At 39.8% G+C, this 25,717-nt stretch overlaps 1 protein-coding gene across 6 annotated transcripts in view; it reads left to right on the top strand.

Annotated features, from left to right (window-relative positions):
- LOC126428139 (bifunctional purine biosynthesis protein ATIC) overlaps positions 1–25,717 on the top strand; it is a 97,416-nt gene that overhangs the window by 62,591 nt on the left and 9,108 nt on the right. For all 6 annotated transcript variants that reach the window (XM_050090046.1, XM_050090047.1, XM_050090043.1 and 3 more), the window contains exons 9-10: positions 4,035–4,138; positions 20,913–21,073. In XM_050090046.1, coding sequence (XP_049946003.1) covers positions 4,035–4,138; positions 20,913–21,073 — 265 coding nt within the window. The remainder of the gene's footprint in view (positions 1–4,034; positions 4,139–20,912; positions 21,074–25,717) is intronic.

The following is a 25,717-nucleotide window of genomic DNA, read 5'->3' on the forward strand; positions in this document are numbered from 1 at the left end:
TTGCATCTCTACACACTGGTCATTGCGGCTGAAGGGGTTTTCATTGAGTAATGTTATTCTTGAAAGATACCACTACTTGTAGGTAAAATGATTTTCATTTTCATTTGTATTTTGTTTTAATAAATTTGCTTTTTTTAAAAAAAAAGTTTCATTTGTCCAGATTTAAGTGCCATACCCTATACTTCTGCGTCCAAAAGTGTGTGTGTGTGTGTGTGTGTGTGTGTGTGTGTGTGTGGAGACGGGGGCGTGCACGCGCATGCGTGTACATTTCATTGAGTCAGTAGAAAAAAAGTTGTAGGCTGCACTTCAAAATTGAATCACAGTTGGGTCATTCTAACACGAGATACAGATAAGATACGGTGGATGAAGATCCAGCTATAGTAGTTAGGTTTGAGTTGTAAGCTTAAGTGAGGTTACATTGCAGATTTAATGAAGTCTTTCGAACATTTAAAACCACAAAGCCTGTCTATATAGAATTTATAGTCCTAGAAAATTTAAGCATCAGCGCCAGATGTCAGTGCCGTGCTTCATTTCTCACTGTAAATTCATGTTCTACTTTATTGTGTAGCCCTAATTATATTTGACAGCAAAAGTTAGTTGGCCCCTAGCACCATTTTTCAAAACTTTTGTGCTTTGCGCTCGATTCTAAGCTGCAGGCAGGTGTTTCTTTTATATCTAGAAAACTGGAAAGTAAGTTTGGATTAGATTTGGGTACATACAGTAGTTATTTGTAAAGACATACAATTTGCATTTTGGCACCATTTGCATGGCATGTAATTGGTCATTTGCCTGACGATAAAGTCACTCTTAGCTAAATTTTTGTGATGTCATTCATTAATAGAACACAGAATAATAATCTGTGATACACACTTAGAAATAAAGTATTCGTTGCGCAGAAATGTGAGGCTAAGATGTGTTATACATCATCAGTTCTCCAGTCAATTGTTTAAAGTTAATGGACGTACAGACTACAAATTCACGTTACACTGACACACTTATAAAATGTGTTGCTAACACCAAATCACAGTATGATATATCTGTGTTCCTAAATAAAACGTTAAGAATAAAAACGTGATCTCAGATGTAAAAGTCAGGCACAGAAAGGTACAATTAAGATTGCTATGCTATAAAAGTAATCAGCTTCAAGATGCTGATCGATGAAGTTTTTGAAGATGCTATTGGACAACGAAAACAGTTACAACTCCTTTTATTCAATAAAGGAATCTTGGAATAGACAAGAGTCTTTCTCAGTTAATTAATTGATTGAAAGACATATAATACTTGGTTGAAATATTAATTACACCTCTCTTATAAGTTGATTATACTTGAGAAGTATCGTATTTACCTGAGTATAAGAACAAGATTGCCTGATTGCAAGACCCCCTTTTCTTCAAGAATCTTCTTGAGAGAAAAAAAAAAAAAAAGTTCTGACAAATCAAAATTACAACTGTTTTATTGATATGAAGTGTCTGCCTAATAAGTTGACATTATACTGATTCTAAATTCATGCCATTTATTGATTGTCTGCATTTTGATAATACAGGGAGAAATAAATGATAAGAAATAGTTTACATTATTTTGAGGACTGTTTTTTTTGCCTACTAACACTGTCATCTGTAGCGTCACTCTTTTTAATCATCGTCATCCTAATAGCACAGCTGTGAAATTTATATCTTTGTTGTTACAAATATTTGACTGTTTCTTCCGAATGTTATGATTCCTGAGGTTGTGGTTACCATGGGGCCTGAGAAACTCTGCTGTTTTTATCCATGTACATATCAGATGTTGTTTCTGTACTGACATGAGAATGTTAACAGTGTCACTTGCTTCCAAACATATTGTCTGCCTGCCACTCTCTCATTGGCTGTGTAGAACTAGTAACTGACACACCCCTTTTTGTTCCTGTTATATGTCACAGCAACCATTGACAACATTGCAGCACAAAACGCCTAAGTCCGCCACTGACCCCATGTAGACTTTTACCATCTGGTGCAGAAATGAATACTATTGCTGAGTAGTTGTCCAATTTTGAAGTTGGTTTTATTCAGACTACAAATGGATTCAGGCAAACTGCATTTTTAATGTATAGATGTTCCTAAGAATCCAAGGTACGCAATATAGATTCCCATGGTTGGCAACGTGACGTAATTACTGCCTCCTCATTGCTCACTTCTCCACACTCATCTAGTTCTCAGCCAAGTTGGTACCACTGTCCTCCCTCCAACTCCTTTCATAGTGCTGTGCTTGAGCAACTGTGAGACATAGACTGCTATATTTTCTAGTATGCAAGTCATATGCAACAACAGAAACAAGTACATAAATAAAAGGTCGCAATCACGATTCCCAAATTTTTGCTCTCACGATCTATTGATGTCTGTTGATACTATCTCCATAACAGGCCTTGCTGCTGTAGTGTATTGTTCTGACAACAATTAGTCAGTTTAACAGTATTTATTTTGTTTGACAGACATTTCATTCTGGATTAATTTGCCTTTGTGTTTTGTTTGTATGCACCATAATGTTCTCAAACTAATTAAAAGGTGGTAATGTTTTAACCCGGTATTCTAAACATTAACAGTGACAAAATTTCTCATTTCCGATCCACTTAGTAATACATTACAGTCTCTTGCAATCAGATAAAATAGTGATCTGGGATCAGAATTAAATGATGTTTTTTGAAGAGTAATATTTTTGCTTTTGATTGTTACTTTTACTTAAAAAGCAGCATAAATAGTTTTACGTGGTGTCCATAAAAGTATGAGATCTTCTGTTGCAAACCTATTCACATATGACAACAGTTTGTAAGATGATAGAATTTATTGATATTTCCTCCTGTGTTTCACAGAATTGTCAAATTTGAAGCAGAGTAATAGATTATTGTAGTGGCTAGTTCAGTTTTTTGTGCATCCTGTGCACTACCCCTGCACGAATCTAATTTCTCATATTTGTTTGAGCAGTGTCGATACTGTATGAAACATTTCAGTGTATCAGGAAATTTTCAGCCTGTTAGAGTCCTAGTATTGTTTGCCCAGTTCGTCCTTGGTGAATTCTTCAAAATAAATCTGCACGTGACCTCAATAACCAAAACTTCATCTGTAAATGTAAGATGACCACTGTACACTCTATTAACCAACATTAGAATGTTAACCTCAGCAGAAATAGTTCAATCTGCGAGTATAAGACGACCCTGTACTTCCCAAGTGACAAATTTGGAAGAAAACTCTCATCTTAAAATTGGATAAATAAGGATGTGTGGAAAATAATTTGAGGGTTCCCATTAGCTTTTGTAAATTGTCAAAATAAAATAGTATATCCACTGTGAACATTTCATTTCTTGTTATAGTGAATTATGGACTTTTCAGCTTCATGATTTCTAATATCTGCTGTCCCTAAACCACTGCAGGCCAATGTCAGAATCATATCATACCGTCTATCGCTTCCTTCTTCACCCTTGCCCAAAGTAGCCAGCACTCATGACTGAGTGAAGTGGCCCAGTAGTGGACAAACTTTTGGGAGGCCAGAATTTCATGTTCTCATCTGACCATAGAGATGTAAGTTTTCTGTGGTTCCCCTAAATTGCAGAAGGCAAATGCTGGGATGGTTCCTGTGAAAAAAGACACGGTTGATCCCCCCCCCCCCCCACACACACACACACACACACACACACACACACACACACACACACACACACACACACTATTCGATCTGTTACTCCATCTCGGACATCATCGTTGACGGGATGTTACACAGTAGTCTTCCTTCTTACCTGTGCTTTGTCTTGTATTGACCTTGAGGATGATAGAAAATTATACTTGAATATTCCTCGCTGATTAATTACTGAGGTAGAGAAAAATAAATACTGTAAAGTCAGTTTCCTGCTTTCGTATGTTCTTTTTACAGGGTCATTTGCAAGAATAATGTGAAATGATACCCCATATTGTTTGGTATACAACCAACTGCAGTTTGCCCTCTTGTAGCAGACTTAAATGATTTTTACTTTGCTTTACAAGTTTCTGATATGTACTCTGTTGCAGGTGGCTGCGACAGCACCCACGAGTTATTGGCATGAAGTTCAAGAAAGGTGTGAAGCGTGCTGAGATATCAAATGCCATTGACAACTATGTGGGTGGCAGTGTTGGTAAGTAGTTCCAGTAATCTTTCTTCCTGCATGTTTGAAGTGGTAAATACGTATTTTCCTAAAAAGCCATAAACCATCCTTCCCTTCTTAGATATGGGCTGCAGAATATGTTGCTATCTTCAGAGTCATTAGAATAATGGTGTGGCCCTCCTGTCTGCCTTATAAACCTGTGGACCCACTCCATTGTGCGTATGATAGTAGACACTATCAGCTGAAGTAATACCATTTGAACAGCAGAAATATTCACTGCCTGTGGGGTCATCATTGGTGATTACCTTGACTTATAAACATTAGTATACACCAACTTAGGTGGTCTGTTGATGGCTTTGAGGGTTGACTACTACTGCTGCTGCATATTGCATTCATATGGTACACTATTGTCTGAGACAATGTCTAAATTCTAGCACACGTGTCATCTTTTTGGGATTCGATCACTGAAGAAGCCTTTGAAATCCACCTCGTGAAGGACTGACTTGACAACACTAATGGCTTCAGTTTCAGTTGTGTGTGGAATCTGGCACTTCCAGTGGCCAACTGTTAAGACAATGTTACAGTACCCCCTATTGATAGGGCATAATGCTTATCACCAGTGATGTTCTTTAGTGGAGAAGTGCAGGCAGTGAATGCCTCTGCTGTGCAAGTCGCATTTCCTCACCAGGCAATGTCTATGATCGCTTGCATGCTGGCACTATTCACGAGTTTATGAGGTAAGCTGTGCTGCTCTTCGTACATTTGTTGACATTCACCATAAGTTAGTATCATGGCATCCTTTAAAAAGTTTAGAAATTAATACCAATTTGACATTGTAAATATTTTATGAGCTGCACAAATTAACCTTAGAATGGTCGGTCGAAAAACAGTTTCAAGAACGGTTGGCAGGGTCTGTGTGGGACCCAGTAAACAACACACTTGCAACAAGTGATAAACTGTTCAGGTAGTACTAAATGTTTTCTGAATTATGCGATAACTGTAAAAAAGAAAACAGAAACATATCTCTTTGTAGATTTAAAGGTAAGCAATCTGGAAATACAAGTAAATATTATTGATAACTAATGTGAATGAGAGTTAGTTGTAAAACTAAGAAGCAAAAATATTGACTTTTCATTATATAAATAGAACAATCAGGTTACCTTCCATTCAGAAGGCTGTTGCACACAGCGACTGTTATACTGACTTGTAAATAATAGATTTCAGCTAGCCATTCTCAATGCTAAGAATACAAGAGGTACATAGTTAGATGATGTCACAAAAAAGTTGCAATTATTGGCTTAACTCATCTGGTTTGTATATTACATACCTCTATCATTTTTATCAACGCATGTAATGCCTGTTGGTTGGACTTCGTCTACAGTTCATTGAATACTACTGTTTGCGGAAGGCGGGCTGTATGGAGAACACATCGGTTGGTTACAGGGCGCCATCGATGTGAACTACGTGTAAACCTCAAAGGAAGTAAACCACTTCAAATTTAATTACATAAAATGAAACATAAGTAAAATTCTTACATTGTCGTCCGACTTGTTTCATATTTATCATCAAGTAATAAAATTTCCATCTTCACTCCTTGTGAGTCAGTTATTATTATTAAACATTTAAATTACGTCATGTGGGTAAAAACATTTTTTTTTTTTTAAATTAAAAACACTAGAAGATGTGCTGTAAACTCTTATTAGTTGATATGGCTTAAATATATTTATTTTTATATTATATCTCCCTTTATTAAAACATAATAAGTATATTGTTCATCATATTTACTAAATAGTTCATAGATGGCGCCAAACATCAGTCAGATGCATGGTTATTACAATTTGGCTATTCCGCTATAGATATAGAGGGTGCTAGCCTCTTTCTCCCTTAAAGCCAATTTTCCTTGTAAATGCAAAACAACCAATATATTGAATTGCTGTTAATAATACTGTTTATGCATCTGACCTAACATATCATGGAAGAAGTTCTGTTGGTTCAGAATTATACTCATCATATTTGTATAGTATAATGCAAATGGTTGCTACATATTGGCAAGACGGCAGGTGTTATCTCGTTCCCCCTGGGTCAAACCCTGCACCGGTTCCCAGCAACAAGTCCTCAAACTCCCAGAACCATGCATTTTTCACAACAACCTTATCATTAATCAGGTTGCTGCTGGTATTTTTGTGATGGCAGAAGATCTCGAGCTCTTCCAGGAGGTGGAGGAACCTGCCTTTCTCACACTTATGTATCAACTTCTTCCATGATATGTTAGGTCAGATGCATAAACAGTATTATTAACAGCAATTCAATGTATTGGTTGTTTTGCATTTACAAGGAAAATCGGCTTTAAGGGAGAAAGAAGTTAGCATCCTCTATATCTATAGCGGAACAGCCAAATTGTAATAACCATGCATCTGACTGATGTTTGGCCCATCTATGAACTATTAAGTAAATATGATGACCAATATACTTATTATGTTTTAATAAAGGGAGATATAATATAAAAATAAATATATTTAAGCCATATCAACTAATAGGTGCATACAGCGCTTGTCTTCTAGTGTTTTTAAATTTAAAAAAAATAAAAAAGTTTTGTCCACCTGACACAATTTAAATGTTTCGATAATAACAACAGACTCACATGGAGTGAAGATGGAAATTTTATTACTTGATGATAAATGTGAAATAAGTCGGACGACAATGTAAGAATTTTACTTATGTTTCATTTTATGTAATTAAATTTGAAGTGGTTTACTTCCCTTGAGGTTTATACGTAGTTCACATATAGATGGCGCCATCTAACCAACGAATGTGTTCTCCATACAGCCCGCCTTCCGCAAACAGTAGTATTCAATGAACTGTGGACGAAGCCCAACCAACAGGCATTACATGCATTGAAAAAATGATAATTGTATGTAATATACAAACCAGATGAGTTGAGCCATTAATTGCAACTTTTTTGTGACAGCACCTAACTATGTACCTCTTGTATTCTTAGCATTGAGAATGGCTAGTTCCTAACTGAAATCTAGATCTGGCAATAAAATTTAAAAATGACGACTGATAGATGAAATCTAGTATTTACAAGTCAATATAAATAGAAGTTATGAATATAATGAATAGTTTGTGAGATATCGTCCTCAAAAATCATTATTTCTCAAAACAATCACCACAAACCATTTCAGCATATGCTAGCATAACCACATCTTGCAAACTTTGTGAAAGGTTTTAGTTCTGCTGTTCTTGCATTTTTGGCATTTTCCACTTTTTCTTGGTTGTGGATCTTCAACTAGTCTTTGTTCTTGGATGCCGGAAAGGTTACAGGCAAACCTGAGAATTTTGCGCAGGAGGTATGTCTGGATTCCACCTACTGTCAAACATGGTGTTATGAGAGTCTTTCGTAGGGTTCTGAGGTATTCTCTTCTAACTTCTTCATCTCAATGACTGCTTCACAGACTGTGCCATATGGATCTTTCCCACCAACACCAGCTTTTCTGAATTGCGCAGGCAGGGAACTTTCACTGCAATACATCTACATTCCCGTAACCCTCCTGGCCTCAACCTTCGTTAGTCACTGTCCTCACACTTCCAGCCCCGTCCCTGTTCCCATTTTAGCACTACACAACCGTCATTTCACCGCCACACCCAGTCTTTTAATTTATTTTAATTTCTCTCCTTTCCGTTACTTACCCCCTCCCCCCTCCAAAGCTTTTCTCCTGCCCTCTGTCTAAACAGCGACACTTCACTGTCCACCACTCCCACCATACGACCCCCCCCCTCCCCCCCCGGTTGCCACCATCATGCACTGGTCCTGTCGTTTGCAGTGTAGTTTCAGCTCTCAGAGGCTGCAGATGTATGTGCAAGTTGCATTTGTGTGCATTTGTGTGTGTGTGTGTGTGTGTGTGTGTGTGTGTGTGTGTGTGTGTGTGTGTGTGTGTGTACTGCTGACAAGGGCCTTAATAGCCGAAAGCTATGATTGTGTGAATCTTTTTATTGTGCCTATCATGACTCAACATCTCCGCTATATGGTGAGTAGCAACTTTCCTTCTGTGGTTCAAATGGTTCAAATGGCTCTGAGCACTATGGGACTCAACTGGTGAGGTCATTAGTCCCCTAGAACTTAGAACTAGTTAAACCTAACTAACCTACGGACATCACACACATCCATGCCCGAGGCAGGATTCGAACCTGCGACCGTAGCGGTCTCGCGGTTCCAGACTGCAGCGCCAGAACCGCGTGGCCACTTCGGCCGGCCCTTCTCTGGTATTGTCTCTTCTAACTGAAACATTTTTTTTTTAGTTTTGAATACAATGTGGCCATTGAGAGCTGCAGTGTTCAACAACCAAGAAGAGAGACACAGAAGCCACAGTCTTGTCATGCTAGCAACAGTATATTTACTACACACAGCATCAGTGACATCTATGCCATCATTGGTTTTGTTGTAATACATTATTATACCCGGTGCCTCTCCCCCCTCAGCTGTGACAGTCAGTTTCATCATGATGATGCATTGATGAAATACGCGGTTCTGATTTGTTTTGCTTTTGTACATGTACAGTGATGTGATGTCTTCCTGAAAGCCAAACATAGTTTTAAGGCACATTTTTTTAACACTCCAACAACAGTAATATTCTTTACTTGCAGTACTTTTCTGATGGGTGGGTAAGAAGTAAACCAACTATCTAGTGTCAGATTTCTTACAGACACTTTTACTGAGTCTACAAGATGCAAAACATCATCATCTGCCTTATTACTGACTTTGTACAGTCCTTGATGTTCTGCATCTGCATGGACTTTCCAGCGTTTTACATAGTACATTTTAGAATGGGCCATGATGAAAACCTTAATCCCATACTTGGCAGGTTTATCAGGGAGATACATCCTGAACCTGCAACTGCCTCTGTATGGAACGAGCATTTCGTCCAAAGTAATGTTTTCTGACGGAGAAAAATATGCATTGCAGTTGAAGACAAACATATCTAGAATGGATCTTATGGCAGCAAGATTATCTTGTGCTTTTCTTTCTTCCCTTGTATGGATGTTGTCAATCCTGATAAAACAAGTCAAAACTCTGAACCTTTTCAATGATATGGTTACTAGAAAGATTTCTATTCTGGTCCTATCTGTATTCCAGAAGTTTTCAAAAGTACTTTTATTGTCATGCAGTGTTCTAGCTAAGTAAAGTAGGCCAAAATATGCCTTCAGTTAATCAAAACTTGTAGGCCTAGCCATATTTGGGTCACTTGTATATTTGTTTTGAACTGAATCAGTGTAGATATTGGCTTATTCAAGAACTAAACCATTCAATGAATTCCTAAAAAATAACTATCATGGTTCTAATAGTGAATGTACATCCATTACAGCTCGAATACTTCCAGGCAAATGCATGGTAGCTATGTTGTGACATCTTGTTTGAACACTTAGTGGGAAACAAGTTTTTCTCCATTTAGCTGCTCTGTTCCTTCTTCATAAAAGCGCATAGGTGCCGTACCTGAGTCAGTTACAAGAGTTGTACTTGAATTAATTGCAGCAGGTGCACTGGTGCTGGCAGAAGGCTGAACATCTTCCTCCTCACAACCACTTGTTTCACTATTACTGTCATGATCATTGTTTATTTCAGAGTGTCGGTCTGCATCAGAACAGTGTACTTCACTGTCATCGTCATGTAAATTTGTAATTTTCACTTTATGACCAGTTTTCTCTTGCCGTTTTACATTTTAAACTATTGGCAATGATAATTTGATTTTAGGACATAATAAATGGTTCAGAAAGTAACTCAATGAGAAGCCTGCACCAAAATAAAATGGGATCGCTTGGTAGAAATTAGAAATATAAATGGTCGGGATGGGTCTGACAGACCTGCGAGCTTTTTAAAAGACTGCCGAAGATTGACTAAACAAAGCAAAACCTCATTCACGATATGAAAGTTTTCTCTTGGATATTTCAGGAAGCTAGCAGAGTGCTAGAGTCAAACCAGCAAGTATAAGAATATAAATCCAGTGAAACAAAGCTAGTGAGTCTCACTGACCCAGCCCGACTGTTCTAGAGTTAAAGAAACCCTGGCATATCTGCCTAAATGTCTGCACTATGCAGTCTTTGATTCCTTTCTGTTTCATTCAAATCCTTTCCGATGGGCAATACACAATTAAGTGCCTCCTGTCTTGGTGAAGCCTTTTTATTACTGAGAGAAACATAAAATTCTGAATAGTGCTACATTCAAAATCACAAGAACATAAGAAATCCATAGGAATAGGAAAATATCTTTTTATTTTATGGCCAAATTCGGCGTTACAGAGCATTTCAACATTCAAGAACTATCATTTATGGACGTTGGTAAGTTATGTCTTCAGATTTATAATATTTATATGGGAAAATGCCAAATTTCATGATATTTTGAAGAAATCACTTTTTTTTTTTTTTTTTTTTCTTAAGGCTGCCAATTTCATGTGGTTTTTCACATTATTGTCTTTAATAAATTTTCATGTTCAAATCCATAATTTCCTCCCAGACTACACCCCGCTCCCGCCCCCCCCCCCCCCCCCCCTCACACACACACACACACACACACACACACACACACACACACACACACACACACACAGAGTTTTTCCTTGGGCAGTAGATGTCGCAGCTGATACTGTAATTTTTGCCTGCAGCTGCATGTGGCTGAAGGTGTCTCACGTGTAGAGTTGGTACACTATTGCTCTTTCCTTTGTGTTCTTTTCTGTTTCTTCCAGTGTAAATACTTGTTCACAGATACAGATGAATGATAGTGATCACTGGCAAATTGTTTGGGATTGTTCATTAAATTTTGTTTGCTTTCCTGTAAATGAGGCTGTGAACTCGTTACTCATATTCATTTCCGTCCGCTCTAGTATACACCAGATGTTAGAAAATGGAGGTGACATCATATCATCATGTTTTTTCTTTGGTAGGGGATCACAGTCAAATATACTTTTTAAGTATAATGATTGCTGCAATTTGACTATGAGATTTTACATATTTATTTATTTCACCACCAGAGTCTTGTAATCCTCCTTAAAATGTATTTATCAAATGTTATCACATTGTGTCTTGCATTTTGTTGTCAATGTTGTCTTGGTTTCAGTTTTCACCTTACATTCAAAACTGGCTCTACTACCAAAATCACGATAAATAAATAAATAACAAAAACTTGGTCAAGTAACAGTAGCGATTTCATTTAAAAATACATGTGGTTCCCATGGAGGAAACACAGTTCCTGCATTACACCCAACTCAAATCGACAAAACTTGAACAGATTGAGTGCTTTAGGGATCTTTATCAATTTTACTTGTAACTCGGCTGAGTTCAAAATACACTTTTGTATCCTTTCTTCATCTTTAATGGGGAATCTGAACAATTTTAGTTCAGGACTTGTCCACCTGTTCTTCCACAGTTGATGCATTCGGCACTGTGACTTGATTCGCTAGCAATGATTCTGTCACAAGCAGCTGTACTTCAGATGCCAACCTGTAGAAAGTGACTTGGTGCTGCTCGAGTTTGGTTGAGGTTGCCAAGAGTGTCTAGCAGTTGATGCCACAAGTAAGGGTAGGACACTATCACTGCCTCATGTCCATTCTGTGACGAGGGTCACTCGCTGTAGTAAGCGAACAGTCAGTCTGTTTCTTCTGTGATCTGAGGTTATATTCTGGTCAAATTACTGCCCCCTGTTTCCTCTGGCGGACCTCTGATGTGCTCATCATCTTGTACTGTTATGTCGAATAGAAGTGGAAGGGGTTCACTGTTGAGAAACTTAACTTACTCAGTTAGTTAGCCAGATTCGCTCATAACCACTACCGTACACCATTCGGAAGATTCTAATGGCATTTGACAATTCGTCATTGCAAGATATGTGCTGCTTTGCTAAAATGGAGTCTCAGGCATCAGATTTATGTAAACTGCACTGCAGAAACATTTGCATCCCAAGGTTAATGGTAGTCCCGTATACTGGTGACTTACAAACATGCAGTACTTGATGGATGCTGTATTTGCAAGTGGTATCCCTAGCTGACATGTGTACATGAGTGAATGGGGATTTCACTTCTTTTAGCTATTCTTTATAGTTGTTACTTGTGCATTTAGATTCGGGGAATGAAAAGTTCTGCTAGCCACCTGGAAAGTAGCAATGTGCATTGTAAACCAGTATGACAGATAATAATGCACTATAAATAGGGCTTGGTATTTATCATGATGATGATCTTCTTCTTCTTCTTCTTCTTCTTCTTCTTCTTCTTCACCACTTTGTCGAGTAGGCTGCACAGCCTGTTCCGGAAACCATCTTGTTCTTGGATGCCAAACACTTAGCTGTCCTCCGGGTTCATAGTTTATGGTGATTCTAGCAGTCAGTCTTAACTTACACAATTTGTCTTTACATTTTTAATTTTGGTTTCCAAATTGAAAATCTGTAGCTCTTGTCTTATTTCGGTGTTTCGTATTTTGTCCATCAATGTGCAGCCTTTGAAAGTCTTGAGATATTTCATCCCAGTTGACATAATTTTCCTTCTGTGTTTCTTTGAGAGTACCCACACATAATCTTCATACGATACTATTGGTACCAACATTGTTTTATAAAGTGTGAGTTTAGTTTCCTTTTTGATTTTGTATTTCAGACTTCTATGAATTGTTAAGCATACATATTTAAATTTGCAAAGCTTTGTTTGTATGTTGCAATCTATTGTTGGGATATTTCCCATCCTAGATAATTAAAGGTGTATACCTGCTCCAGTATTTTGCCACTTATCACAATTTTGGATCTTATGTTTTTTCCCTAGAAATGCCATTACTTTTGATACACGTGGAGAGTCCATGTTGTTCTGCTATACTTCTTAAGGTGTATAGTCTCCTTTGTAAATTATGTTCTCCATGTTGCACAGTAACAACATGTCTGCACATAAAATACTACTTGATCTATACTGCAGGTAGAGCATTATACTGGAAAATTTGTTTTCATATTATAGTGATCTCCTGACCTCGTCCACATAGGTACTAAAAAATGTTGGGGAGAGGTGGCAACCTTGTGTCACTCCTAGGTTTTTACTGGTGTCGTTAGTTGCTTCCCTGTGTCTGTAAACTCTGTAGTGTTTTGATATAGGCTTCTGATTGCTTTTAATAGATCATCTGGTCGCTGTTAAGGCTGTGAAATGCCTTTTGAAAACTAGGCAATGCGAATTTCCAGGTTGAATTCCCTTCAGTTATAGTCATTTTTTTACTAAGAAATTTCATCTGCTGTAGAGTAGCACTGTCTAAATCCCATCTTTTTGTTGTTGACAGTAGTCTCTGCTATGTCTTAATCCTACTATTGATTGTTCTGGAGCCCACATATTGCCAAGGCTGTTTAGACTACACTGCAGAAGTTTTTCTAGGCAGCATTCAGATGCCCTCCACACATTTCCAAGCTATCCACATTTTATTCCATAATATAAATAATTCAAAAGCCAAGATCACTTAAATACTGTTTACTGGATAACTGGTTTCAACACACTAAAGGTGCCATCATCTGATGTGTGAAGATATAACATGACAGGTTTGAGCGAGGGCTTACACGAGTTACACTATATACATTACTTTTAGTACAGTACCACATCTAGTGGCCGGTTGTGAACCACTAGAATCACAGCAGGTAAACCGGTGCAGAATAGGGCAGTGTGATGCCAACCGTTGTTAGTCGAGTAGCGGTCATGTACCAAATAGTTTTATCTTGTGACTTCAGTTTTACATATCTGATGGAAAAGAATGACCATGAGAGCAGTTGTTTTTTATTTTTTGTGACAATGATTTTATATCAGCTGGTCTGCCCTATGTATCGTTATATCCAAATGGTTTATAAATGTTAAGCTACACTCAGGTATGTGGTACTTTACTAATGGTAATGCATATAGTGTAACTCATGTAAGCTCTCCCTCAAACCTGTCGTGTTATATCTTCACAGATCCGATGATGGCACATTTAGTGTGTTGAAACAGGTAGTGCTTAAGCGATCTTTGCTTTTGAATTATTTCTACAACTGAGTGATTGCCCCACTACGCACTGTGTGTTCACTGCAAAATTATTTCATAATTTTGGAGGAGGAGGTTGGATGGATGGATGGACGGATGAACAAATGAGTGAACTGAATGTTTCCACTGAAAGCTGTCTGCAACAAAATCTAACAGCATGATGTCAATTGCTGCATCTGGGAACACTAAATATTGCAAAATAATGTTTGAGGTAACATGATTTTCTTAATATTTAGTCAAACTTTACGAAATGGTTGTCCTTCTTTATGAGATGATCATTATTTCTGTTCTCATGCTATGGAGGATGATCTGCTATTCTCATGCTATGGAGGCTTTTACTTAATTTCAGGATTGTTAATGAACGATTTTTGGAATGATAAAATGAATACAATGAAGTTTGGATACTCCATCAATATAATATTGTATAATGCTATATGCATTAACTTGTTCTGAACTGCACAAAATATTTAACATAACATTTGTCCTGACACACCTCGTGCCAGTCATGTAACTATCCGTTGAATCAATAAAAAATGAATAACAGTTATGCAGAATTCTTCATTAAACTTCACGCAGCTGTCTCGTACACAAAAGTACTGTGCTTTTTCCTGCCACTTTTTGCAATCACAGTTGGATGCTGTTCAGGCCGACATCGTGGCACGAAATCCCTCATCTGCTCCGATTCCCAAAGTGCTCTACACGCTCTTGAACAGATGTACCCAGCAGATCGGATGGTGCAAGAGATGCAGGACGCACTCCTGCTCTTGCAACAGCAGGGTAAGGATGTGATTTTCTGCTGGGTTCCAGGGCACATAGGGATTCCTGGAAATGAACTTGCAGATGCGGCTGCCAAGGAGGCTTGCTCCATCCCACCTCCTGCCCGCTGTTCCGTCCCCCTGCAGGCCATTAAGTCTTTCGTGACTCGGAAGGTCATGCGTTGGTGGGAGGCTCAGTGGCTGGACGTGAGGGATAATAAGTTGAGAGTGGTGAAGGATTCTGTCCGACCGTGGCTCACCTCCTTCCGACAACGACGCGCTGAGGAAGTAGCCCTTACACGGCTTAGAATAGGACATTGTCCTTTGACACATGGTTTTCTGTTATGTCGTGAGGAGCCACCAACGTGACAGACATGTGGGACACAGTTGTCGATACGGCATATATTAACTGAGTGTGTTTTATATGCGGGTTTGAGGGAAGATTTCAGTTTCCCACCAGACCTGCCCTCTCTTTTAACTAATAATGAGACAAGTGTCGCTAGAGTTTTACGTTTTTGTGTGATGTCTGGCCTTCTTCCCAAAATATTGGGATTGCAGTCTTAATGTGCTGTCCAGTGGTTTGGTCACCCATTATTTGTAAGTGGTCACTCAGCCACCGTTACTTATTTTTCCCTGTTTGTACTGCTATTTTATTTTTAGTTTTATCTCCCTGTTTTGGTGTGCTGTGTCCACTCTTGCAATTTGAACAATACCAATTCTCTCACAATTCGGCTCTGAATTGAACTTCTGGGAACGGGCGCTGATAACCTCGCTGTTGTGCGCCCTAAAACACTAATCATCATCATCATCATTGGATGCTGTTCAGTTTGTTCTACTGTTTGGCATGTTAATGGATTATTCTATCAATTCATGGTAGAACTACTCGATACTAATAAATGATAAATATGGTTGTTCTGCAGTAATTTATTTTGGTAACCGCCTTTTGGCTTACAAGCCCATCATCAAATGGTAACTGTTATACATGTACAGTGCTTTTCTATCACATCTTTAAAATATATATATATATAAAAAAACAAAGATGAGGTGACTTACCGAACGAAAGCGCTGGCAGGTCGATAGACACACAAACATACACACAAAATTCAAGCTTTCGCAACAAACTGTTGCCTCATCAGGAAAGAGGGAAGGAGAGGGGAAGATGAAAGGAAGTGGGTTTTAAGGGAGAGGGTAAGTCATTCCAATCCCGGGAGCGGAAAGACTTACCTTAGGGGGAAAAAAGGACAGGTATACACTCGCACACACGCACATATCCATCCACACATACAGACACAAGCTTGTCTATATATATATATATATATATATATATATATATATATATATATATTTCAGAGGCAAAGATGATGTTGAATGACAGGTGAGGTATGAGTGGCGGCAACTTGAAATATATATATATATATATATATATATATATATATATATATATATATATATATATATATATATATATATATATATATATATATATATATATAATAAAAAAAAAAAAAACAAAGATGATGTGACCTACCACACGAAAGCGCTGGATGTGACCTACCACACGAAAGCGCTGGCAGGTCGATAGAAACACAAACAGACACATACATACACACAAAATTCAAGCCCTCTCAACAAACTGCCGCCCCATCAGGAAAAAGGGAAGGAGAGGGAAAGACGAAAGGAAGTGGGCTTCAAGGGAGAGGGCAAGGAGCCACCCCAATCCCGGGAGCGGAAAGACCCACCCTAGGGGGGAAAAAAGGACGGGCACACACTCGCGCGCGCTCGCACACACACATATCCATCCACACACATATCCATCCACACACATATCCATCCACACATATACAGACACAAGCAGACATATTTAAAGACAAAGAGTTTGGGCAGAGAAGTCAGTCGAGGCGGAAGTGCAGAGGCAAAGATGATGTTGAATGACAGGTGAGGTATGAGTGGCGGCAACTTGAAATTAGCGGAGATTGAGGCCTGGTGGGTAACAGGAAGAGAGGATATATTGAAGAGCAAGTTCCCATCTCCGGAGTTCGGATAGGTTGGTGTTGGTGGGAAGTATTCAGATAACCCGGACGGTGTAACACTGTGCCAAGATGTGCTGGCCGTGCACCAAGGCATGTTTAGCCACAGGGTGATCCTCATTACCAACAAACACTGTCTGCCTGTGTCCATTCATGCGAATGGGCAGTTTGTTGCTGGTCATTCCCACATAGAATGCGTCACAGTGTAGGCAGGTCAGTTGGTAAATCACGTGGGTGCTTTCACATGTGGCTCTGCCTTTGATCGTGTACACCTTCCGGGTTACAGGACTGGAGTAGGTGGTGGTGGGAGGGTGCATGGGACAGTTTTTACACTGGGGGCGGTTACAAGGATAGGAGCCAGAGGGTAGGGAAGGTGGTTTGGGGATTTCATAGGGATGAACTAACAGGTTACGAAGGTCAGGTGGACGGCGGAAAGACACTCTTGGTGGAGTGGGGAGGATTTCATGAAGTATGGATCTCATTTCAGGGCAGGATTTGAGGAAGTCGTATCCCTGCTGGAGAGCCACATTCAGAGTCTGGTCCAGTCCCGGAAAGTATCCTGTCACAAGTGGGGAGGCACTTTTGTGGTTCTTCTGTGGGGAGGATTCTGGGTTTGAGGGGATGAGGAAGTGGCTCTGGTTATTTGCTTCTGTACCAGGTCGGGAGGGTAGTTGCGGGATGCGAAAGCTGTTGTCAGGTTGTTGGTGTAATGGTTCAGGGATTCCGGACTGGAGCAGATTCGTTTGCCACGAAGACCTAGGCTGTAGGGAAGGGACCGTTTGATGTGGAATGGGTGGCAGCTGTCATAATGGAGGTACTGTTGCTTGTTGGTGGGTTTTATGTGGACGGACGTGTGAAGCTGGCCATTGGACAGGTGGAGGTCAACGTCTAGGAAAGTGGCATGGGATTTGGAGTAGGACCAGGTGAATCTGATGGAACCAAAGGAGTTGAGGTTGGAGAGGAAATTCTGGAGTTCTTCTTCACTGTGAGTCCAGATCATGAAGATGTCATCAATAAATCTGTACCAAACTTTGGGTTGGCAGGCCTGGGTAACCAAGAAGGCTTCCTCTAAGCGACCCATGAATAGGTTGGCGTACGAGGGGACCATCCTGGTACCCATGGCTGTTCCCTTTAATTGTTGGTATGTCTGGCCTTCAAAAGTGAAGAAGTTGTGGGTCAGGATGAAGCTGGCTAATGTGATGAGGAAAGAGGTTTTAGGTAGGGTGGCAGGTGATCGGCATGAAAGGAAATGCTCCATCGCAGCGAGGCCCTGTACGTGCGGAATATTTGTGTATAAGGAAGTGGCATCAATGGTTACCCCCGGAAACCATCCTTGTAACCTCTCCTTCCCTCTTTCCTGATGAGGCAACAGTTTGTTGCGAAAGCTTGAATTTCATGTGTATGTTTGTGTTTGTTTGTGTGTCTATCGACCTGCCAGCACTATATATATATATAACCATTTTATTTATATAATGGAAGGAAACATTCCACGTGGGAAAAATTGTATATAAAAACAAAGATGAGGTGACTTACCGAACAAAAGCGCTGGCAGGTCGATAGACACACAAACAAACACAAACATACACACAAAATTCAAGCTTTCGCAACAAACTGTTGCCTCATCAGGAAAGAGGGAAGGAGAGGGGAAGACGAAAGGAAGTGGGTTTTAAGGGAGAGGGTAAGGAGTCATTCCAATCCCGGGAGCGGAAAGACTTACCTTAGGGGGAAAAAAGGACAGGTATACACTCGCACACACGCACATATCCATCCACACATACAGACACAAGCTTGTCTCTCTCTCTCTCTCTCTCTCTCTCTCTCTCTCTCTCTCTCTCTCTCTCTCTCTCTATATCTATATATATATATATATATATATATATATATATATATATATATATATATATCTCTAAAAACAAAGATGATGTGACTTACCAAATGAAAGTGCTGGCAGGTCGACAGACACAAACAAACACAAACATACACACAAAATTCAAGCTTTCGCAACAAACTGTTGCCTCATCAGGAAAGAGGGAAGGAGAGGGAAAGACGAAAGGAAGTGGGTTTTAAGGGAGAGGGCAAGGGGCCACCCCAATCCCGGGAGCGGAAAGACCCACCCTAGGGGGGAAAAAAGGACGGGCACACACTCGCTCGCGCGCGCGCGCGCTCTCACACACACACACACATATCCATCCACACATATACAGACACAAGCAGACATATTTAAAGACAAAGAGTTTGGGCAGAGAAGTCAGTCGAGGCGGAAGTGCAGAGGCAAAGATGATGTTGAATGACAGGTGAGGTATGAGTGGCGGCAACTTGAAATTAGCGGAGATTGAGGCCTGGTGGGTAACGGGAAGAGAGGATATATTGAAGAGCAAGTTCCCATCTCCGGAGTTCGGATAGGTTGGTGTTGGTGGGAAGTATTCAGATAACCCGGACGGTGTAACACTGTGCCAAGATGTGCTGGCCGTGCACCAAGGCATGTTTAGCCACAGGGTGATCCTCATTACCAACAAACACTGTCTGCCTGTGTCCATTCATGCGAATGGACAGTTTGTTGCTGGTCATTCCCACATAGAATGCGTCACAGTGTAAGCAGGTCAGTTGGTAAATCACGTGGGTGCTTTCACATGTGACTCTGCCTTTGATCGTGTACACCTTCCGGGTTACAGGACTGGAGTAGGTGGTGGTGGGAGGGTGCATGGGACAGTTTTTACACTGGGGGCGGTTACAAGGATAGGAGCCAGAGGGTAGGGAGGTGGTTTGGGGATTTCATAGGGATGAACTAACAGGTTACGAAGGTTAGGTGGACGGCGGAAAGACACTCTTGGTGGAGTTGGGAGGATTTCATGAAGTATGGATCTCATTTCAGGGCAGGATTTGAGGAAGTCGTATCCCTGCTGGAGAGCCACATTCAGAGTCTGGTCCAGTCCCGGAAAGTATCCTGTCACAAGTGGGGGGGCACTTTTGTGGTTCTTCTGTGGGGAGGATTCTGGGTTTGAGGGGATGAGGAAGTGGCTCTGGTTATTTGCTTCTGTACCAGGTCGGGAGGGTAGTTGCGGGATGCGAAAGCTGTTGTCAGGTTGTTGGTGTAATGGTTCAGGGATTCCGGACTGGAGCAGATTCGTTTGCCACGAAGACCTAGGCTGTAGGGAAGGGACCGTTTGATGTGGAATGGGTGGCAGCTGTCATAATGGAGGTACTGTTGCTTGTTGGTGGGTTTTATGTGGACGGACGTGTGAAGCTGGCCATTGGACAGGTGGAGGTCAACGTCTAGGAAAGTGGCATGGGATTTGGAGTAGGACCAGGTGAATCTGATGGAACCAAAAGAGTTGAGGTTGGAGAGGAAATTCTGGAGTTCTTCTTCACTGTGAGTCCAGATCATGAAGATGTCATCAATAAATCTGTACCAAACTTTGGGTTGGCAGGCCTGGGTAACCAAGAAGGCTTCCTCTAAGCGACCCATGAATAGGTTGGCGTACGAGGGGACCATCCTGGTACCCATGGCTGTTCCCTTTAATTGTTGGTATGTCTGGCCTTCAAAAGTGAAGAAGTTGTGGGTCAGGATGAAGCTGGCTAATGTGATGAGGAAAGAGGTTTTAGGTAGGGTGGCAGGTGATCGGCATGAAAGGAAATGCTCCATCGCAGCGAGGCCCTGTACGTGCGGAATATTTGTGTATAAGGAAGTGGCATCAATGGTTACCCCCGGAAACCATCCTTGTAACCTCTCCTTCCCTCTTTCCTGATGAGGCAACAGTTTGTTGCGAAAGCTTGAATTTCATGTGTATGTTTGTGTTTGTTTGTGTGTCTATCGACCTGCCAGCGCTTTTGTTCGGTAAGTCACCTCATCTTTGTTTTTATATACAATAACCATTTTATTTTGTGGTTTTGTCCTGTGACAATACTGGTAGTTACAGGGTCCTTACTAATTTTGTTTTATATTTATCAGCTAATAATTCATTATTCATTAAAACAGATCTTGTTGACACAATTTCTCATTTTTCAGGTAAAGACATGGAGTATGATGCCTGGGCATCAGTTTACGAAGAGGTTCCCCCATTCCTGACTCAGCAGGAACGTCAGGAGTGGATCAAGCAGTTGAAGTCAGTTGCTCTCAGCTCAGATGCTTTCTTCCCCTTCCGGGACAATGTCGACCGCGCCTACCAGGTGAGTGGCTGGAAGAAGAAAAACTATGTTTGATATCAGAAGGCGTAAATGTCCATTGTTATGTCCAATAACGTGATTAGAGTTATTTTAAGATGATGTGCTTGGCTGTTAAGTTTTGGAAAAATCTTAGGGTGTTTTTCTTTTACACACGTTGGTTAATACAGTGCTAGTAAAATAAAAAGACATCAACTTGAAATTGTCCCTTCCCAATTATACATAAATGCTGTTAGTTTAATTATTAAGATGACTAAAATCATCTTTTGGTGTAATTGCATTCATTTAGCTGATATGGTGCTTATTTTAGTGCAACTGATCTCCAGGCATTTGAGAGACGCTTAAAAAAAAATACTTTTTTAGTACTCGCCTACCGCCGGTTCATTGTTGAAATGATGGCTCATTGAAATGGTGGTTTTCTGTCTAGGTGGAATGTCCCAGTTTAATTTTATGAATGAATAGTTGTTGAAATGTTTGCTTCCAGATATTTATGTCCTTGATCGTACATTGTCCAATAATTTTCATATTATTGCATATTATTGTCTAGGCAAAACAAATATTAGGGTGATGAATAAATACGCATGTAATGTCATATGACCAAGAGCATAAGAGCAGTTTGTAGATTTAAAGATGAAAAATAATGTACTAAACAGCATAGAATGAGTAACCAATTGGAAGAAGTGTGTACTACTGACTTCGTAGAACAACTGCTTGTGACTTGCCCTCTAGCACTGCTACTTTGCATGTTTTTCAGCACAAACTCACAATGTAAGACAATCATATAAAAATGAATTACAAACTGTTTATAAAGATATAAACATAAACTGCAATTTGTAATGTATACAACAAAAATAGAAACCTATGTGTCATTATGTAGTACAAATTATATTAGCTTTCAAACTTTATGCTTTGATCTACTTTTAATTAGATCTGACATGAAATTATCAGGATGACTATTTTTCTGGCATTTTTCACATTTTAGAATTTAACACACACAATACTCTCCTGAAAAAGTGTTGCGTATACACCTATTAAAGTGTCATCAGATTCTCCAATAGAGAAAGTGGTATCGAAAGATTCATTTCATGCAGTGAGCACAAATCTCGATATGTTTCATACTTCAGGCAAAACAGTGACCTTTAGGGATTAATGTACAGGTGAGCCACCAGACGTCAGTTATTGTTTACCTTACTGCTAGTTTCACTCTACAAATGAGAGCATCTTCAGGTATTTGACAAAGGAAAACTTAATTGAGAAAGCTAATAAGTTTAGAGTCGGATCTGGTGCAAATACATACATCAGGGAGGTGAAATATATACTTTTGGAAATATTAGTTCCTTCTTTGGGGAAGACAGAAGTGTAGGATGGGTAAGGTTAAGAAAGAAAAGTAACTCACACTGTGACCAGGATGAGAGTGAGCCATCTGTGTTCTGCTGATGTAAATTTTGATACCAAATGCAGATAAAGTTCAACAATTAGTGGAAGAATTTGATAGAGTATATTTCAAAGAAAGCGTTGTCATGAGACTAATGTCATGTACAATCAACACATTTAAAGAAAATTAGCACATAGCAGCAGTGAAGTGAAAGAACCAGTAGATGGATTTTTGTATTCAGGGCAGATGAGGATGACTTGATGTATGGAAAGAGAGATAAGCTTGGAATGGAAGTGACTGTAGTGCTTTTGATAAAATGAATAGTGTTTTCAGAATTACGTTTATGGTCTGCCTGAAAATGAAAACTTGCAATTGGTGTATATTGAAATTTGTCTTTCAGCAGTGACATGTGCTGTGCTCCATCACACTATAATGTGACCATGTTCTTTCACACATAATTTAGGGGTGAGGTAAACAACTCACTAAATAGTAGAAGTGCTGCATCGTCAACAGGCACTGCCCCCCCCCCCCCCCCCCACACACACACACACACACCATTGCTACATGGTCAGTAGCAACATTCCCTTTCATAATATTGTTACATTCCATCCTGGATTTTCCACTGTTAGATCTAATTTCTCATATCTTATCTTCGTGGCCCTTACGCGCGATATTTGTTGACAGTAGAATCTTTCGGCAGTCAGCTTCAAGTGCTGGTTTTCTAAATTTTCTCAGTAGTATTTCTCGAAAAGAATGTCCTCTTCCCTCCAGGGACTTTCATTTGAGTTCCCGAAGCATGTCCGTAACAAGTTTTGTTCAAACCTGCTGGTAACAAATCTAGCAGCCCGCTATTTAGTGCCTTCTTTCAATCCGATCTGGTATGGATCCCAAACACTCGTGCAGTACTCAAGAATAGGTCACACCAGCGTCTTATATGCGGTTTCCTTTACAGATGAACCACTCTTTCCTAAAATTCTCCCAATAAACCGAAGTTGAACATTTGCCTTCTCTTCCCCAGTTTCCAGATGCTGGTTTCACCTCATATCACATTGCAGTGCTACACCCAGATATTTAAAGACTTGACTGTATCAAGCAGGACACTGGTAATACTGTATCAGAACATTACAGGTTTGTTCTTCCTACTCATCTCCATTAACTTACATTTTTCCATATTTAGTTCCAGCTGGCATTCATCACAACAACTGGAAATTTTGTATAAGTAGTGTTGTATCTTCTTACAGTCACTAAACTTCGACACATAATTGTACACTACGGCATCATCAGCAAACGACCATAGACTGCTGCAGACCCTGTCTGCCAAATTGTTTATGTATATAGAGAACAGCAGTCAAGTAACACTTCCCTGGGGCACTCCTGACGATACCTTTGTCTCTGATGGACACACACTGTTGAGGACAACATACTGGGTTCTATTATTTAAAAAGTCTTTGACTGTGAACTTATTCCATATGCTCGTAGCTTCATTAACAGCTTGCAATGGGGCCACTGTGTCAAATGCTGTTCAGAAATATGGAATCTGCCTGTTGCCCTTCATCCATAGTTTTCAGTATGTCGTGTGAAAAGGACAAGCTGAGTTTCGCATGAGTGATGCTTTCTAAAACCGTGCTGATTCATGGACATAAGTTTCTTAGCCTCAAGAAAGTTTATTATAGTCAGACTGAGAATGTGTTCAAGGATTCTGCAGCAAACAGAAGTTAGGGATATTGGTCTATAATTTTGCGGGTCCATTCTTTTACCTTTCTTATGTGTTGAAGTCACCTGCTCTTTTTTCCAGTCACTTGGTACTTTGTGTTGAGTGAGAGGTACACTATAAATGCAAGCTAGGTAAGGGGCCAATGCTGTAGAGTATTCTGTTTAAAATTACACTGGAATTCCATCCGGACCAAGTGATTTATTTCTTTTCAAATCTTTCAGTGGCATTTTGATGACATACTGCTTTGACGCCATGTCAGATTCGATGTTTTCATGTCTTTTCTACTAGAGTAAAATTACTTACCACTCATTCTTACTTGAAAAACAAAACTGTTTACTATAAATCACAAATAAACTATCAGAATTCATCACTGCCCAAAAAAATAAAGATTCGAAGTGAAAGAATTGTCATATGCTGAGCTAACGTATTATTGTTTTCAAATGCTTCTAGCTATACCCTGACACTACAGGGGGTACCGAGATGGGGCAGGTGGGCTGTTTCGGGTTATCTGAGGTGCTAGAGGAGCAGCTTGGAATTTCATAGAACCTGAAGAGAGAAATGGGACATTATGTGAAATTATTGATGGGATGTTAAAATAAATATAGGTTGAAAATTTCCTCATGAAGATTGATGGCTTAATGTAAATGTTGGCTAATGACTGAGATGTTGCATAAAATATCTTGAATAGAATGGCCTCCTCCATAACAGGTCAGCACAGATTTAGAAAACACCGATGATGCAGAATCTGACTCGGATCGAGAAAATCAGGTGAATACAGTATTTCTTATTTCCAAAAAGCATTAGACTCTCTACCAAGCCAGTTTCATTAATAAAAGTGTGATTTCATGGGTATCAAACAAAATTTGTGACTGGGTTGAGGATATCTTGGTTGGCAGGACACAGCAAGTTATCTCAGATGGAGAGTCATCAACAGAATGAGAAGTACCTTCAGCCAATGCCCCAGGGAAGCGCTGTTCATATTGTACATCAGTGACCCTGCAGATGGTATTAATAGCAACCGCAGGTTTTTTTGCAAATGACACAGTTATCTATAATGAACTATTTGTCTGCACGAGTATCTGGACGATCTTGATAAGATTTTGAAGTGGTGCAAAGGTTAGCATCTTGCTGTAAAAGGACAGAAATGTAAAACTGTACACTTAACGAAACAGAAAAATGCAGTATCTGAAGACTATAATCCCCTGAATCACTGTCAGAATCGGACGGTCGTACAAATACCTGGGTGTAACAGTTTGTCGAGATTTGAAATGAAATGATACTGTAGGCTCAGTTGTAGGGAAACAAGGTCACAGACTGCAGTTCAGTGGTAGAATACTGGGGAATTCCAGTCAGTAAACAAAGGAGACTGTATACAAAATCTCTCGTACGATTAATCCTAGAATATTACTCGAGTGTGTGGGACACACACTAAATAGGACTAACAGAGGCTATTGCATGCACACAGAGAAGGGCAGCATGACTGGCCATAAGCTCACCCGACAAAAAATTGGTCACCCTTAGAGAAATAGTTTCGAGCAACAGTTAATACAATATATTTCCT

Source organism: Schistocerca serialis, chromosome 12, assembly GCF_023864345.2.
Source record: "Schistocerca serialis cubense isolate TAMUIC-IGC-003099 chromosome 12, iqSchSeri2.2, whole genome shotgun sequence".
In the NCBI taxonomy this organism is placed as follows: Eukaryota; Metazoa; Arthropoda; class Insecta; order Orthoptera; family Acrididae; genus Schistocerca; species Schistocerca serialis.